Genomic DNA, 17,849 nt, shown 5'->3' on the forward strand with positions numbered 1-17,849 from the left:
ACTCTTAATCCTTGTTTGAATCAAGTTCCCCTTCCTCAGCGCGTAGCGCGGAAGCTGACGTTTCATTAAATTATTAAAGAAAGAAGACGATTCGTTGTACCATTCTCGACTCTTAATCCCTGTCTGAATTCAGTTCTCCCCCACCCCTCCCGCGCGAAGCGCGTAAGCTTTGACGTTTCATTAAATTAATAAAGAAAAAAGACGATTCGTTGTACCATTCTCGACTCTTAACCCTTGTTTGAATCAAGTTCCCCTTCCTCCGCGTAGCGCGGAAGCTATGACGTTTCATTGAATTATTAAAGAAAGAAGACGATTCGTTCTACCATTCTCGACTCTTAATCCTTGTTTGAATCAAGTTCCCCTTTCTCCGCACGTAGCGCGGAAGCTCTGACGTTTCGCTAAATTATTAAAAAAAATAAGACGATTCGTTGTACCATTCTCGACTCTTAATCAAAGTCTTAATTCAGTTCCCCAGTAGTATAGGTGTACGTATAGCGTCATACTAATCCCTATTGTTTACAAACAATAGAAATATGAATTATGATATGATCCTATTGTTTACAAACAATGGAATATGAATTATGGAAATATGGATCAATAATTATGAAAATATGAAATATGAAATATGAAATATGAAATATGGATTAAAATATGAAATATGGATTAAAATATGAAGTATGAATTATGGATTAACGGATAATAAATTATGAAATGGATTAAAAGCAAAAACAATAGAATATGAAGGAAAGAGGATTAAAGAAATGAAAGACAAAGGAGGGATTACCTCGCTATGGAATAGCAACGATGGATTATAAATGTATGGATGATATCGGAAGGGATTATAACGCGAGGGATGAATGACGAAGGGATTAGACACGTATGAAAGAGTTATGAAAAGATAATCCTTAAAAACAATAGGGGGATTATAAACAATGACGTAGTGCTTGACGAAAAAACAAATGACGTCATGGGTACCACGGTGCAAATGACGTCATGGTGTTGCACAACGACCCAATGACGTCATCCATGCGACACGCCTCGACAAGACCATGAAGTTGGCCAAGTACGAAACAAGAAATTTCATGTATAATCCTTAAACAAGAGAAAAGTAATGAACAAAAGGAAAGAGGAACAAAGACGAACCCGTTCACGGATGACGTGAATACGTTAAAAATAGATTCTGGTTGGTATAAAGGTGAAGGGCAAGACGTTGTCTATATTCATTATCAAACTCCTCCGTAGAAAACGAACCCACGTTTAAAGATGCCCGAATCTCCAAACGAATGGTGCAGAGAAATGGAGACGACCGTGGAGAAAGTGGAACTTCTGATGCTGACAGAATATCTCATGATAGTGGAAACCCAATGGTGTATCAAGAACCAGCCAGACAATATATCCAGCCTTCTACCACCAGCCGACCCTCATTGCCTGGTTCATCACACAGTCAATTACCTCGACCCTCAGAAGGTGGAACGATTTTACCCTCACGTTGCCAGGGTGTTATGGTTGAAACCCAATCAGGTAGACTGCAGACTCTACATGGCACATCTACAATTCATCCTCAAAGGGGAGACGGAGGCGGAATTGGAGGCGAGACGCAGAAACATTGCGCGTCATCTGGAGGGGATCGAAGCAGCGGTACAGATTGTTTACCGTGCCATGGACGTGGACAGGGGCTTCCCACCGATGCCATGTGTCTAACTCTAATAGCCAAGATTGTACGGGAGCTATGTCCAGAGATTACAGCGAGAGGGGTCACGACATTGACCAGCCTATGTCAGAGGATAATACACCACGATGACTTTCAACGCGTCTCTATCATCCGTCTTACAGAGGACGACAATCTTAAACTATTCATAGACACTCTACTTTCAGAAGGCTTGGAAGAAAAAGATCATCCTCATCTATGGACCCGAGCTGTGGTATTATTGTGTTACTTTGACAGCGTCTACAAAATGGCGGTCGTTTCGACGGGGAAGAAGGAAGAACTTTTCTCATACTTTGTAAAGGCGATGGCGGAATACAATATTCCCTGGCGAGTTGGGAGACCAAGATCGCTGATTGGACTTCTTCCATGGCTGTTTTCACCCACGGCGTTGAACCGGCTTGTATTCTTGTTGAACATGGATGTAAATAGAATTTTTCATTAAATGTATGTGTTTTTGTTTAATTTTTTTTTTTTTTTTAAGCATTCTGAATATAAAATGAATGTAATAAAAGTTGGAATCGAAATAGCTCGTCTCGTTGTTGTATTTATGCGTTGTTTCAACATAGATGGCGGTGTTTAAGTGTACGTGTGCTTGTGTATAGATGTTTGAGAGAGAGAGAGAGAGAGAGAGTTATATAACGTCGTTTCCGTGAAGGGAACATTCATTGTGTACAATAGCTTATACAGCGTGAAGATCGAGAGAACATGAAAGGATTGGAGAGAGTTTTGAGAGATATTTATTCCAGCCCGGAACACCGTGCAAGTTTTGGAAGTGTACAAAAACTATGGCAGGCTGCGAAACAAAACGGTTTTCCCAATGTGAGATTACATCGTGTGAAATCATGGTTAGAGAAACAAGATGCATATACATTGCATGCCCCCGTGAGAAAAAAGTTCAAAACCAATAGAGTACGAGTGCGTGGTATGGATGAGATATGGGAGTCTGATTTGATCGACGTACAGAATTTGGGCAAATTCAACCGTGGCTATAGATATATATTGACATGCATCGACGTGTTGTCTAAATTTGCATGGGCCATTCCTCTCAAGACGAAGACGTCAAACGATGTTATTGGGGCTTTTAAGCAGATACTCGATGAAGGGCGCCGTCCTATCATGTTGCATACGGATAAAGGGAGTGAATTTATGAATAGAAAATTTCAAACATTTCTCAAAGACAGAGACATTCAATTTTTCAACACGGAGAACACCGTGAAATGTGCGGTGGCTGAGAGATTCAACCGCACAGTTATGTCGAAGGTCTGGCGCTATTTTACGTTTAACAACACGTACAAATATATAGATGTTTTGACGAGGATAATGCAAGGGTATAACGGTACCGTCCATTCCAGCATCCGTATGAAACCTCAAGAGGTTACCATTGAAAATCAAAAGAGGGCGATGGAAGCACTGTATGGGGAGAGAAAAAAGGGAAAGTCGAAAAAAACTACAAGGTTTAAATTTGTTACGGGAGATCGGGTTCGCATCAGTAAATCAAAAATGCGTTTTGAAAAGGGTTACGAAACAAATTGGTCGGAAGAGGTATTCACGGTGAGTGCACGGGTGAAAAGAAAATTACCCGTATACAAGATAAAGGATTATAACGGTGAACAATTACGCGGTACATTTTACGAGAAAGAACTTCAGCGTGTTGTGAAGACGGTGAACACGTCTTACACTATCGAGAAAGTATTACGTAATCGTATTTATAAGGGAAAGAAACAATACCTTGTAAGGTGGAAGGGTTATGGCAAAGAATTTGACAGCTGGGTAGACAGGGTTGAAAACCGTTAAATGACGGTACACCTTTGAAAACGACCTCATTTTGCTATCCGGAAAAGTCTGAAGCGGTTGATATACCATGGGGTCTCATTTCTACATGACACTGCCTAGCAACAGTAGTATGCAATATTACCCTAATAACAAGACGTGTAAGTTTACGACAAAACTGCATACTCCCCTCTCTCTGAACGGCGATTACGAGGTCGCGTTGGTTGAAATTCAATTTCAATGTACATGGTATAATGTACGAGAAATCAACAATACCATAACCGTATTTAACAAAAACACAGAAGATGGTGTACCGTTGGTACGAAATGTTACTCTACCGACGGGATACTATTATACGGGGGAAGAGTTGATAACCATGATCAATGCATCGTTGGACCAAGACTGGCGTCAAAGAGTTGGACTGTTTTACAAAAAATCATCGAGAAAGGTTTACGTTCAACTAAGAGCTGACACGGGGCTGCTGATACCGTGCAACTTGGCCAGGATGCTTGGATTTGACAGGGAATGTCATCTGTTAGAATCCACGGAGAGCCCTATGCCCGTGGATCCTCACGTGGAATTCCATACTTTTTATATGTATTCAGATATTGTACAGTATCAGCATGTAGGGGAAGTATCCGTGCCTTTATTACGTACAATAGCAACCAAAGCTAGAAAAGACCAGTACAATAGCGTCAGCACATACAACACCCCTCATTACGTGCCGCTGAAACTGTATAACTTTGAAACTATCGATATTATATTAACCACCGAATCTGGAGAAGTGGTTCCATTTGAACGTGGAAAGTTGATCGTGAAGCTACATTTCCGTGAACGCTCCCCTAGTTTATAAGAAATTCAACCTTCATAAGCCATGAAATACAATTACCGAAACCCGAGTAACCTTTTTAGGCTGACGAATGGGTATTCACCATCTATTAGGAATCAGAGGGGTGGGACATTGCCCGTTTTCCGCGGAGCACCTATTCAACGCGGTCACGGTCTAGGGAGTTTGGTGAAAGGACTTTTTCGATCTGCGGCGCCTCTCCTCAAAAAAGGCGCTATGGCTCTGGGGAAGGAGGCGATGGAAACGGGGTTTAATATCGCCAAGGACGTGAGCGCTGGACAATCGATAAAATCTGCGGCAAAAAGAAACGTGAAAAAAGCGGGTAAACGTCTGGCCACCAAAACTGTCAAGGGGATTAAAAACAAGATGACATCGGCACGCAATCAAGGGGGAGGAGCGAGTCTATTGCTGGTGAGAAAGGTTAAAAGGAAAGGGCAAAAACGTAAACGCATCATTCGCACCCCGTCATCCCGTGGTAAAAGAGCTCGCTCGTCAGATATCTTCGACTAACTGTGTTCCGAAATTACTCCTGGTAACCCATCATGTCTCTCCTACACGATAAAAGCGACGTGTGCTGTAAATCTGAATTGGATCTGTTTACCCTTCCCTTTACACAGATGAGTATCTTAAAAGGACCCTGGGTGGAATACCACCCCGTGAGCAATATCACGGATTCAGCCCCTATTGAGTTCAATGTAGCCGGCACGGCTGAGGAATACGTCGACCTATCGCAAACCATGTTAGCGGTGACTGCGAAAATCACGAACCCCGACAATACAAACCTTGCACAAGAGGCTCCCGTTGGACCCGTCAACCTCTTTCTCCCGTCGCTTTTCAGTCAAGTCGATGTCATGTTGAACGAGAAACTCGTGTCTCAACCTTCAAATACATATCCTTACCGGGCAATGCTTGAAAGCATAATGCATTATGGGAAGGAAACAAAAGATTCTCAACTCACGCAACAACTCTATTATAAAGATGCAGCGGGGAAAATGGACCTTCTAAACCCTCTCTTAGCCGGAGAAAATGTCAACGAGGGATTGAAAAAAAGACATGAATTTATCGTCGACAGTAAAGTACTTTCCATGCTCGGGCCTATATACGGCGATCTTTTCTTTCAAGAAAGACTGCTTCTTCCGGGGGTGGATCTAAAACTCAAACTGAACCGTAGCAAAGATGCCTTCTGTCTACTTTCCTCAAATGCCGAAGGAAATTACAAAGTCAAGATTTTATCTGCTGCCCTCTATGTTAGGAGGGTGAAAACGAACCCGTCCGTCATGTTAAACCATGCTAAGATGTTGGAGAAAGCGAATGCCAAATACCCCCTTAATAAAGTAGATGTGCGGTCCTTCACGATTCCCGCTGGAAACATGTCTTTTAATAAAGACAATCTCTTCCTAGGACATCTCCCTAACCGTATCGTCGTAGGATTTGTGGATAATGACGCCTACAATGGAACGTACGGGAAGAATCCATACAACTTTAAAAATCTACTGTTGAATTACGTCGGTGTGACCGTGGACGGTGAAAGCATCCCTATGAAACCCCTACGCCCCAATTTTCGAGAGGGTCCTGGCCAGGACTTCATTCACGCGTACAACTCGTTGTTCATGGGTTCCAACCGTCTTTTTCAGGACAAGGGCATCGATATAAATAGAGAGGAGTATGCAAGGGGGTACACACTCTTTGCATTTGACCTTACACCCGATCTGTCGGATGGCTGTCATCTTAATCTCGTCAAACAGGGAAACCTACGTTTAGAGCTGCAGTTTGATAATCCCCTCCCGAACACTGTAAATTGCCTCGTCTATTCGGAATCACAGGGACTGATTCAAATCGACAGAAGTAGGAACGTTGTCTACGACTACCAGGGATAACGGGCGAGGTAGTAACTTTTAATCACCATGGATACCTCCCAGATCGACTACGTTTTAAAACAGCATCCCTCTATAAGAACCTATTACGGAGGAACCTATCCATCGGACGCTCTACCACGTGATATTGGTTTGGACAAGCAATGCTTCGTCGTGAACGTGGACCCTCGCAGTCAACCCGGATCTCATTGGGTAGCTTTTTATTTTGAAGGGGGTAAAGGGGAATTCTTTGACTCTTATGGAAATGAACCCTCGTTTTACAGTAAAAGATTTACCACGTTTCTTCAAAGAAATAGCGTGTCGTGGATTTATAATAGCAAGAGAGTGCAGGGAACGCTTTCTACCGTGTGTGGACAATATTGTATATTTTATAACCTCAAACGGTGTCAGGGTTATACATTGACCCCTATAGTGAGTGCCTTTGGTAATGATTTTAATAAAAATGATAGCAAGATAAATAACTGGTTTAATCGCCGTTACGGTTCCTCATTTCCAGTGCACGATGTATCGTTCGTTCTCAGTCAAGTTGCAAAAAGTTTATCCATCTAACATTTTTAGATTTGATTGACGTGAATTTAGTTTTGCTAGTTTAGAATTGTGATAAAAAGGAAGGCTATTTGTAGGGGTGTTTGTATTCCTCTTCTTTCCCTCTTTTCTCCTATTGCGCGTATTTCTATCTCACACCTCTTTCAATCTTATTTATGACACCGTCACTCGTACATCTTTCTCTTATTTCCATCTCCTTCCCTCTCTCTCTTTACCCTCATCTTACATCCTCTTTTCATGCAGTATCCCTCGCTACCCGTTATCCTTTTTACATCCCACAACCCTTCTTTATACCGTTGAAGTACATTCCCGCATCTTCTTTCACTCTTAAGTCCTCGTACAAGCTCTCTTTCTCTCCTCTTATTTTCCTATTTTCTTTTCTAGCGTGACTTTTGTTCACGCTTCAATCATTTCTTAGTTATATACTATACGATGTACACCGTTGTAATGAAAAGATGTATACAAAATTCAATGATTCAATGATGTTTAATGCATGAATACATGACGAATAAAATATTGTTCAACCATGAAACAAACGTACAAACTGGTGGATTTATTTACACAGTGTCTATGTAAACGGAAAGAGAGACAGAGAGAGAGAGAGAGAGAGAGAATGAGAGGAAAGGGGATCATGATTGAATGACACTCTCGTTAAAATACACGCTACATACTACAAGTAAAATTATATACAAGTTTTTTATAACATGTTATGCTAAAAATAAAATACAACTTTTAAAACCAGGTAAACGTGATGACGACATTGAATATAAAAGCCAAAGAACAATTTACTAAAAACCTTCATAAGTTGAAGATATAAGTGAAATGGTAGATGAAGATTTCATTCTTGAAAAAGATTCAAGCCTGGTTCAGATTTGTTCATATCTTCGATTTGTTCATATCTTCGATTTGTTCATCTCGTCGATGTGAAAAACAGTTGAAAAAAAAGTGAATTGACTATGAAAAAATAAAAATAATACAGTAGACATTTTGAATCGAAGTAAACGCGATGACGACACTGAATATAAAAACCAAAGAAACCCCGCACCGTAAACTAGGAACGTAACAACACTCTCGTTAAAATACAAACTACATACTAAAAGAAAAAATATATACAGATTTTTTTCGAACACCTACTACGTTAAAAAATAACAGTTTTGAAACGAGGTAAACGTGTTGACGATAGCGAATATATAAACCAACTAAACCTCTTACTGAAATATAGGTACATAACAATAACAAATTAAAATTATTTTTTAAAAAATACCTTCGTAAAGCTAAGATTTAAACAAACGGGTAATGAATATCTCATTTCTTGAAAAGATTTAAGCCTGATTTCGATCCGTTCATTTCTTCGGTTTGTTCATCTCGTCGATAAAGAAACAACATGTGAAAATAACAAAAATACAATTGACATTTCACCCTTTAAAATGTAACGTGTCATAGCGTACAAAACTAGGGTTACTGAAAAGAAAAGAAAAAAAAAGAAAAAAAAAAAGAAGAAGAAAAAATATATACAAACAAATACAATCCAATACATTCAAATAGTATCACGGGGGGCGGTGTCTGTATTACAGCCTTACGGTAACTCTATGAATTTAAAATGGGAACCACTCGGGGGAACGAGGACTCGTTTCGCGGCCTTTTTTCTTTCTTTTGGATTTACTACTAAGGGGTTTAGATTGTGGAGTAAGTGACACACCCGGACTCGCTGTAGAACTGGTAGACTCTATCCGCATACGTTTCAACCGTTGGAGTTCGCTTCTTCTTTGAGGATTGCTCACGATCGTTTCGGGGAGGTTGATGTTGGCCAAACCACGGATAAAATGTTCACTGCCACTCGGTGTATAACCCCGCCGTTCTCTGAATAAATCATAGACCAGGTCACACATATTCGTGCCCATCATGCGTTGACCACGGAGAAGGAGTTCTCCGCTACCTGTCCATCCAATATCACCGTGTTGTTTCATTTTCTCTAGGAGTTGCGTAGCTCTTTTCACATACAGTTTCGGTACATGTTGTAGGATGTCACGTTCTACCGTATTCTCTTCTTTCAACATGGGCGGTGTGTCCGATGTAGGAGTGGATGGTGAATAAGGGGCGTTTTTAAGTTCGATGGAGAGCGGTTGTTTCAGAGAATCCGTGGCATGGAGATATTGGCGGAGGTATTGGGAATACAGTTGTGCTTTTCCGTGAAGATCGAGATCGTCTCGTTCAAGAACCGTTCTAATCTGCTCGTCCAACGTGTTGATTTGTTTCTCTTTCACCGTGGGTTGTGTAGTTTGTAAATTTCGTAAAGTTTCTTGAGGTACCAACACCATTTTTCGTGTGTTTTCCATCCGTATTCAGCTCTATTTACCACCGGCGACAAGGTTTGAAAGTACACCCAAGACGGGGCCCACCAGTCTGGAAAGAAGAGGAATGAAGAAACCTCCTCGCTGGGTGATGATATGTTTTCTTTCCTTTAACGGTGTCTTGCGGTCCGCTAGTTTACGGAGATGGCGTTTGTGTTTGGCCAGTGAACGTTTGTGAACGGGTGAGAGTTTGATGTTTCCGCGAAGCACGTTGACGACACATTCGCAGATGGCATCGATGAGACCTCTGTCCGCAGTCTTGAGGAGCTGGCGTCGATGTTTGGCTGAACAATGGGCCAATGTCTTTAGAAGCACGGCATGTGTCCGTACACGTCGAGACATCGTTGTTCAACTAAACCCCCTAGACAGCTCGTTGATATTTTATAGTTTTGAAACGTATGCGAATTGAGTCTCTCCGGGAAAAATGTTCGTACGAAGGCGAAAGTCCTCGGGTGTGTCGGGTTTGAGATCCACAAACAAATAACCCCATTTATCTTTAGTAGCATCGTGATAAGCTTCTTGGAAAAATTTAATACGCCTGGGATACATTTGTTTACCAAGACACGTTATTTGCAATTTATCCCTGCAATTTTTAAAAAGGCAATAATATTGTGTATTAAGGGAAATGGTCCTCGACTCCTTACCACGGTGAAATAGATTTTGAGTTATATAAATGACACTAACGTTCCTATGGTGACAGCCTTTTGTAAACAAAGCGGACACCCTTTTATCGCCGGCGGCAACATCCATCAAATCGTCTATAACAAATAAGGTTGGCCTTTCAGCCGATGTAAAATCGTTAAAATCAGAAGGTAGATTTTCATAAAATTCAATGTTTGGAATGGACCGCCGCATGTTTGTATAACACGGTTGGTACTCGCTGTAAAACCACACTATTTTTTTCGGGGGTGGGTTGATCATGTTTGAAGCATTTTCAAGGAGCCGTTTCACAAATTGTGTTTTACCCGAAAAACTCGGTCCAACTACCATGCATGAAAAACTATGTTTTAACAGCGTGTCCATGTCGGACGACTCTGGTTTTATAATTGAATGTTTATCGCTGTATGAAGATGCTGTCAGATACACAGATAGGAGAAAAGAAGATAAAGGTTAAGGCACATCGGTTTATCAACAAACGTAAAAAGTGAACGTGATGCTTTTAACGAACTTTTACCAAGAGATGTGGGTACAATTATAATATACAACTACCCTATTCAATAAGAAGAATGAATCAAAATAACATATTCAAAGCAGAGGTCAGAGTAAAATATATAAAAGAAGATATCGTACAAAATATACACTATGACCGGAGGTCCTACCGGTCATCCAATTGGAAAAGAACTAACGTTCTCGTTAAAATACGAGTCGTTTAAATAGAAATTAGAATCTGTTTCGTTCATCGGATTGTTGTCCACGATTAATAGTTCAACATAAAAGGTTAGGAAAAAGAGGAATACGAACAATGCCAACACATAGACATTGCGCGTGGTATTATTGCCCCTCATTGCTTTACTAAACAGTACTTGTAACATTGTCAAACGATCACGATCCATCTCGCTTCTTTTAAATAACGCTTAATTGTTGCGATAGAGAATACAAAATGTACCGTCTTTTCCGGGGTTCTTTTTACAAATGATAGTATTTACTCACGCCTGCAATTTATATACATGTACGGGGAATATCGGCGTGCCCGTAAGGTAGTGTACTACCACCATCCAGACAGACCCTCTTGGTAAAAACAACCCTGTAGTCTTTTTTAGTCTGTTTTGTGTAGATTGTTTTGTTTTTACTGTCCCTTAATATTCTGGATTCGTGGATGGTTTTGGTTGTGCCCGGAACTCCCTGAATGAGTTCCTTCATGGTGTCGTGGTTGATGACCATAGAATTGGCAGCATTCAAGGTAAAGCCTCTCACTTTACAGACCGTATTCCCCTTGTTTGTACAATAGCTGTAATTTTTTGGCCCCGCGCACAACCATGTTTCTATAAACTCCTCACCCGTTTCGTCGATCTCATCAGTGAGGTCCCCTACATAATCGCCAGTGGTAGGATCAAGGTGTTGAACAAGAGGGTCTGTCTTGAAAACGACGCTATCGGTATCGTAGTATAAAACCCTATCGTCTAATTGTTCAAGTACAGTGTACAACTTAAGTCGCGCTAAAGCGGTTGTGAAAGAGGCTAAGATAATGTTTGTATTCACATTATGATCGACGAAACCTTTTGCCATGGTATGGTGTACCTCGATCAAATGTTCATTCAAAACAATAATATCCTGGACGACAATAGATTTGTCATTCAACATGTCCAATAATGCCGCGCTTGTTCTAACAAAAACGGTCTTTCTCAAATTGCTTCTTTCGGCAAACTTTCCCCAAAGTACATTGATAATCGATTTCGCAATAGCACGCAAGCCGGGATTTTTTTCGATTTTTGCCGGATCCAGAGCGATACCCTCGTGTTCGAGGTAATCCGCGATGTATCGCTCTTTGTCTTCCGCTGTGACGACATGAGCGGGGTAACCCGAGGATTCTTGCTTTATTTGCATGAATTTATCGATGTATGCGGCAAATAGCCCACCTTCGCGCTCCTGACGATTGTATTGTGCAGAAGCTGGAAAGTGCCATACTTCTTCTAACTGCAAGTTAGAATACCCCATTTCCATTGCTTTTTTCAACTCCTCCGACACCCACGTCCCCTTTAATGCGCGCTCGCTGTCGGTATGGGTACAAGGGCCTTGGTTTAAAGATGTAGTGCATGTTCTACATAGAGTGAAAGTCAACTTACCCCCCGAACGGAAAGGCAAGACAGGGTGAAACAATTTCTTTGGCGGTAGAATGGTACATTTGACGAGGCCAAAGATGCTTTCTAAGGGAGGGAAATTCGAGTGCATGATGATGGGGTGACCGACGGGGTATTTGGCAGATTTATTGATGAAAGGGTAGAGGCTTGTAAAGTCGTAATATTTGATCTTTTCACCTGGTTTTGCCTGGTAGAAAAGTGAACATCCACCCGTCCTCCCTCCATAAAAAGAATCCCTGGGATTGAGTGGCTCCCGAAACACGTCTTGGAGGTGTGCAATGTGGGGGTTGACATCCGGGTATTTCCGTATTTCTTTCCATTCACACTCCCACGTGTAGCACACGGTGTAACCGGCATCTTTCAAGAGCTTGATTCTATGCATCGTCTCTTTGTATAATTGTCCCGCTGTTTTGCCTAGCTTTTTGTTTTTGAACCCCGGTTTGGGAAAGCAAGTGGTACACCCATGGTAGAAACAGCCTAGAAATTCCCAGATGTATTTCTTTCCATCCTCCCCCTCCCCATACCCGTCTACATAACGGCCATGCACTTTCCTTTCCCCCCCGTTGAAGTGGTGTTTGATGTCAATACCACTTAGCATTGCCTCGTGGTGTAACCACTCGCCCGCTATAAGAGATTGGTTCTTTGTGCCCGCGTAACCGTCCTGGGGGATAAGCGCTATTGTTTCGGGTCTTAGATTGTTAGTACGAAACAAAAGGTTGCAAGCACTGGGTAGGGTTAAACAACGTAAGAAAGGGTCGATTCCACCTTCGTTTGTCTCTGTCATACTGATGTATTTGAAATTGGCGCGGAAAACCTTACAACTTTGATGTAAGATGTGAACGTCACTTTGACAATAGTCAAGCATTTCTTTCTTGAAATCGAAAACGTAGTTTTCTTTGAACAGCGCGTCGTACCATGCATGAAATTCCATCAGGGCACTTTTCCCCATACTTCCAACACCGTAGAACTTTTTGTCTGGCAAAGGTCCTACGTAATTTGCATTTGCAGCGGTGTTGAAAAGATGGGGAAAGTGCCCTTTCTTCATTTCATCCAGGCCGAAGGTTTTGGGCAATTTTGAGAGGGCCATCTGAAAGAAGTTCAAGGAGTCTTTGACTTCGATTTTAGGGTCTTTTGTTTGGAGGCTTATGATTTTCGCACCATTCAGTATGACATGCGGTTGGACTCCTTGTTCTACCAGATGATTCAGTAAAAAGTAGGAATCATACGCCTTGGCATTGTGCGCTATGGCTACCGATTGATGGTTTTCAACAGAAAACAGCCATTTTGAAAAGTCAACGAGGGTGGAATCGCCCGAGAATGCGACGGACCTTCCCTCCGGAGGGCCACACCGTTCGCAATGTTGGTTTTCGTCTTGCTTACCGTCCATGCAATGTACACACTCCCAAGTGGCATGAACATAATTTGGAACATGTAAACCCGTTTCCTGCGTGCATTCGAAATCGAAAAAAATATACTTTGTAGGGAAATCTTCCTTGCCTTTTCCTGTTTTTCTCTTTTTGGCGCGACGCGTGGAAGGCTTTGCATTTTCCTGTTGAAAAAAAGGACTCTGCGGGGGTACCTTCATATAACATTTATGATAGCGGCCATCTACGGTCATTTTGCAGGTATTGCATTTCATATTTGAACATTTATGAGCCGACCTTTCTATGCCTATCAAGTCGGTGTCGAAAATTTTCTCACAACTTTGGCATTTGAAATTTCGCTGGCAAGCGGTTTTACCATCAAAAATGTGAACGCTATGCATTTTAAAGCAACCTTCCGTAAGAAAGGTCACGTTGCATTTGTCACATACAAGGGTTGTGTTTACGGTCTCACGGAACGTATCGCGATCACAATTCGTCGATTGACAATCTAAACACATTCGACAACAGCTGTGATATCTCGGATCGCGATACGTCTCGTGACACTCGGTACACACAAACCTGGCACATAGAAATGCTTCGTGGTTCACTATCACATCGTAGTGATTGCCCGTCAAATATAAAAAGAGGGGTTCACCCGTCGGAGGACCCGCATAAATGAGAGCCTCTTTACGGCGACCCCTGTAAACCATCAATCTATAAGCTGGTGAAAGAACAGCTTGAAAGGCATTGTATTGACTACTGTCGACCTCGCCTTCTGGTACACCCGCCAATCTGTGCAATGCACGCGCCTCGGATAAAAAGGCAGTCGGTGAAGCGCGATCGTTCCTAGACCAATTTCGGTACTTTTGATGTTTCAGTTTTTGATATTTCGCAATGAGGATGGCTTTCGCAAAACACATACCATCATCACCCGCGGGAACTGTGACGATGGATTTTTTTTTCAGAGCAGCAAGAGTTGCGGATATGCCATCATACTTGCGCGCACGACCCCCCGCAGGGTTCACAACATGATGGAATCGAATCGTGAATCCGGGATTGATAAAAAAATCCTGATTGCTATTGAGTACCTCTTCGATTCGATCCAAAATTGCGTCTATATCGAAATCCCTCACGGTGGCCCAGGGAAAAGCGATGGGGACGTTTAATTGATCAGACACCAGAACGAGTCTGACATAGTCTCGCTCCGATGTATTTGCCAAAATCAAAGTCCTAAGTTCCTCGAGAGACGAGCGAATGTATTCAAGCATGTCTTCGATCGTGGCAAAGGGTTTTGAATCACTTTTAAAGTCATACCATACCTCCCTAACCCCAAAACGTTTTGACATCCTCTGGTCAACAAACACCCATTTTGGAGAGGATGGTAAAAGATCGGGAATATCTGAGAAAACTTCCTCTTCTTCTTCTTCTTCTTCTTTTTCACCCTCCTCGGGGTATATAACGATGGAAGGGTCCGTTGTGTTTTTTGTTTTTCTTTTTTTCTTCCCACCGGTTGAAGTGTCAGAGTGTATGCGTTTCCCCCCAATTTGTTTTTTTAACCCCTTTTGTACATTAGTGGGCGGAGGATTTGGGTAATCCTCTTCATCGGAAGAGAAGTTAAAATTAACGTGGGGTGGAGGGACATTTTTGGAGCTATAGCGCGCTCCTGGGCCATCGTGATTGGACGTTGCTGGGATTTCGCGAGGTGCAATTGGAGGCGTTGCAATTTCAGACGCGCCAGAGCCACGCGCTGATTGTCCAGCGTTAGCGGGTGTATCGAGGGCATGGTCACTATTATTGGAAGAACCCCCATCTCTTGGTAAAAAATCGTTAAAAGCATCACGTTCACTTACCCCGTTTGTAGTACCATGATGAGCGCTGGTGGTGGATGAAGATGCACGGCGAACCCCATCCCGTACACTTTCTGCGGCTTTTTCAACCGTGGATTGTAATTGAGAAGATGAAAGAGGAAAGAAGGAGACAACCAACTTTCTCAATTTCTCCTTAAAATTTAATGAACGTTGAGAGTTAGATTCGTGGGAAGACATACCGGTTAAAAAATGATAGAACTGATAGAACACCCTAACAATATATGACACTTGGCCGTTAATTAATACAGACACCTTAAGACCCCGCCGTGAAATGATGATCCCTGGAGAGGGGTTACGTATATATCAGGTCGTGGGAGACAAAAGAAGTCCAAACAGGTCCACAGCGAGACGATCGCTGAAACGTTTAACAAGCTGTTCTCCTCGGTTTCTTTCAAAGAGTAATTGCCATTTGAAACAGCGAGACGATCGCTAAAATGTTTAACAAACTGTTCTCCTCGGTTTCTTTCAAAGAGTAATTGCTAATTGTAACATGTTACACAGAGATGATTACTGTCGTTTTTTAACGAGCTGTTCCCCTCGATAGATGCCTGCGTTGATTTTCTTCGCCACCGTTAGAAGAGATTTAAAGCTACTCGCTGGCAGTGTAATCCCTTTCTTTGTCGGAAAAAAAGGCCTCCTGAACCATAAAACTCCCGAATGTCAACGTACACCTTCCCCTGAAAACTCCTCACTGTTGCATATTTTGGTCGTTTACTATCACCGCCTATATTAAACTTGCAAATATCCATGCCACTGGAAGTAGCCTCTATGGCGGGGGGTTTGCTAGCCACGGCGATCTCATACTCTGGTTTGGGTTGTCCATGCACAGCTTTCTCTTCAAAACCCTCATCCTTCTCTATTTCACGCGAGGCGGTCGCTGGTACAGGGTCTGTGTACGCATGCAAGTCCATTTTTAACTCGTTTTCACGAGAGTTGTCCCTCGTCGGTGACATCGACGTCGAGCGTGATGAATTGTAATAGCTGTACATCGTTGATGGAAGGTCGGGATGTTGATACGACAAGCGTGTTCGATTCCCACCTTTATAGCTTCGGCCTCCTTTAATGATTATGTAATTGTCTATATTTAGAACTTTTACGCTCTTGTCCCTACTTGTTTCGTAAAGAACGTTTTTCTTACGTTTACAATTTCTTTACTTTTCTTTTGTTTAAGGATTATACATGAAATTTCTTGTTTCGTACTTGGCCAACTTCATGGTCTTGTCGAGGCGTGTCGCATGGATGACGTCATTGGGTCGTTGTGCAACACCATGACGTCATTTGCACCGTGGTACCCATGACGTCATTTGTTTTTCGTCAAGCACTACGTCATTGTTTATAATCCCCCTATTGTTTTTAAGGATTATCTTTTCATAACTCTTTCATACGTGTCTAATCCCTTCGTCATTCATCCCTCGCGTTATAATCCCTTCCGATATCATCCATACATTTATAATCCATCGTTGATATCGCGTAGCGAGGTAATCCCTCCTTTGTCTTTCATTTCTTTAATCCTCTTTCCTTCATATTCTATTGTTTTTGCTTTTAATCCATTTCATAATTTATTATCCGTTAATCCATTATTCATACTTCATATTTTAATCCATATTTCATATTTTAATCCATATTTCATATTTCATATTTCCATATTTCATATTTCATATTTCATATTTTCATAATTATTGATCCATATTTCCATAATTCATATTCCATTGTTTGTAAACAATAGGATCATATCATAATTCATATTTCTATTGTTTGTAAACAATAGGGATTAGTATGACGCTATACGTACACCTATACTACTTTCCCCCCCCCCCCCTCTCGCGCGAAGCGCGGAAGCTTTGACGTTTCATTAAGTTATTAAAGAAAGAAGACGATTCGTTGTACCGTTCTCGACTATTAATCCTTGTTTGAATCAAGCCCCCTTCCTCTGCGTGTAGCGCAAAAGCTCTGACGTTTCATTAAATTATTAAAGAAAGAAGTCGATTGGTTGTACCATTCTCGACTCTTAATCCTTGTCTGAATTCGGTTTCCCCCTCCCGCGCGAAGCGCGGTAGCTTTGACGTTTCATCAAATTATTAGAGAAACAAGACGATTCGTTGTACCGTTCTCGACTCTTAATCAACCGCCCCCCCCCCCCCCCGCCCCCCTGGCTACGCGCCTGTATCCTCTCTGTCTTTTATTACCTCTCTTTCCCACTCTCTACTTCTTTTTGGCACATTTGAGCTTCGCGCTTAACATTTAGGTCGTTGCTTTTTAACGCTACGGCTTTGCATTTGGCGCACTGCATTTCTATGATGCTGTTGATTGAATGAATTGAATAAATCCATCAATTCCTGATGAAACCGTATGAGCGAGAATTCAATTAATTCTTGTCTCATATACGGTTGTCTCATTTACTTCGTTTTCTATTTATAATTATATGTATGTATTATGAAAATGAGATAGCAAAATGTGTATATTGATGGTCATCTTGCGAGTAATAACCATTAACTACTCTCATCGGGCTCTCATCATTAATTTTTCTCTTCATTTTTTTTGTTTGTGATGGTGAATTATTGGGGGGGGGGGATGATTGTACAGGCCATCCCCCTACCTGACTATTGGGGGATATATCCCCCCCCCCCCCCATCCCCCCAGGATCGACACCCATGCATGCAGATCATAATAATAGGATAAAGGGCCGAAATCGGCTACCGTTCCGCCCTTTCAAAGAAAAGAAA

The 17,849-nt window shown here is 41.8% G+C and overlaps 1 protein-coding gene across 1 annotated transcript; it reads left to right on the top strand.

Moving 5' to 3' along the window:
* Window positions 1-4,541: 4,541 nt before the first annotated feature.
* Window positions 4,542-6,202, top strand: LOC115920241 (uncharacterized protein F54H12.2-like). Its single transcript, XM_030975587.1, has 2 exons — window positions 4,542-4,736; window positions 4,943-6,202. The coding sequence occupies exons 1-2, from the start codon at window positions 4,542-4,544 to the stop codon at window positions 6,200-6,202; spliced, it is 1,455 nt and encodes a 484-aa protein (XP_030831447.1).
* Window positions 6,203-17,849: the final 11,647 nt, after the last annotated feature.

Source organism: Strongylocentrotus purpuratus, unplaced genomic scaffold, assembly GCF_000002235.5.
Source record: "Strongylocentrotus purpuratus isolate Spur 01 unplaced genomic scaffold, Spur_5.0 spur5_scaffold_8, whole genome shotgun sequence".
Lineage (NCBI taxonomy): Eukaryota > Metazoa > Echinodermata > Echinoidea > Camarodonta > Strongylocentrotidae > Strongylocentrotus > Strongylocentrotus purpuratus.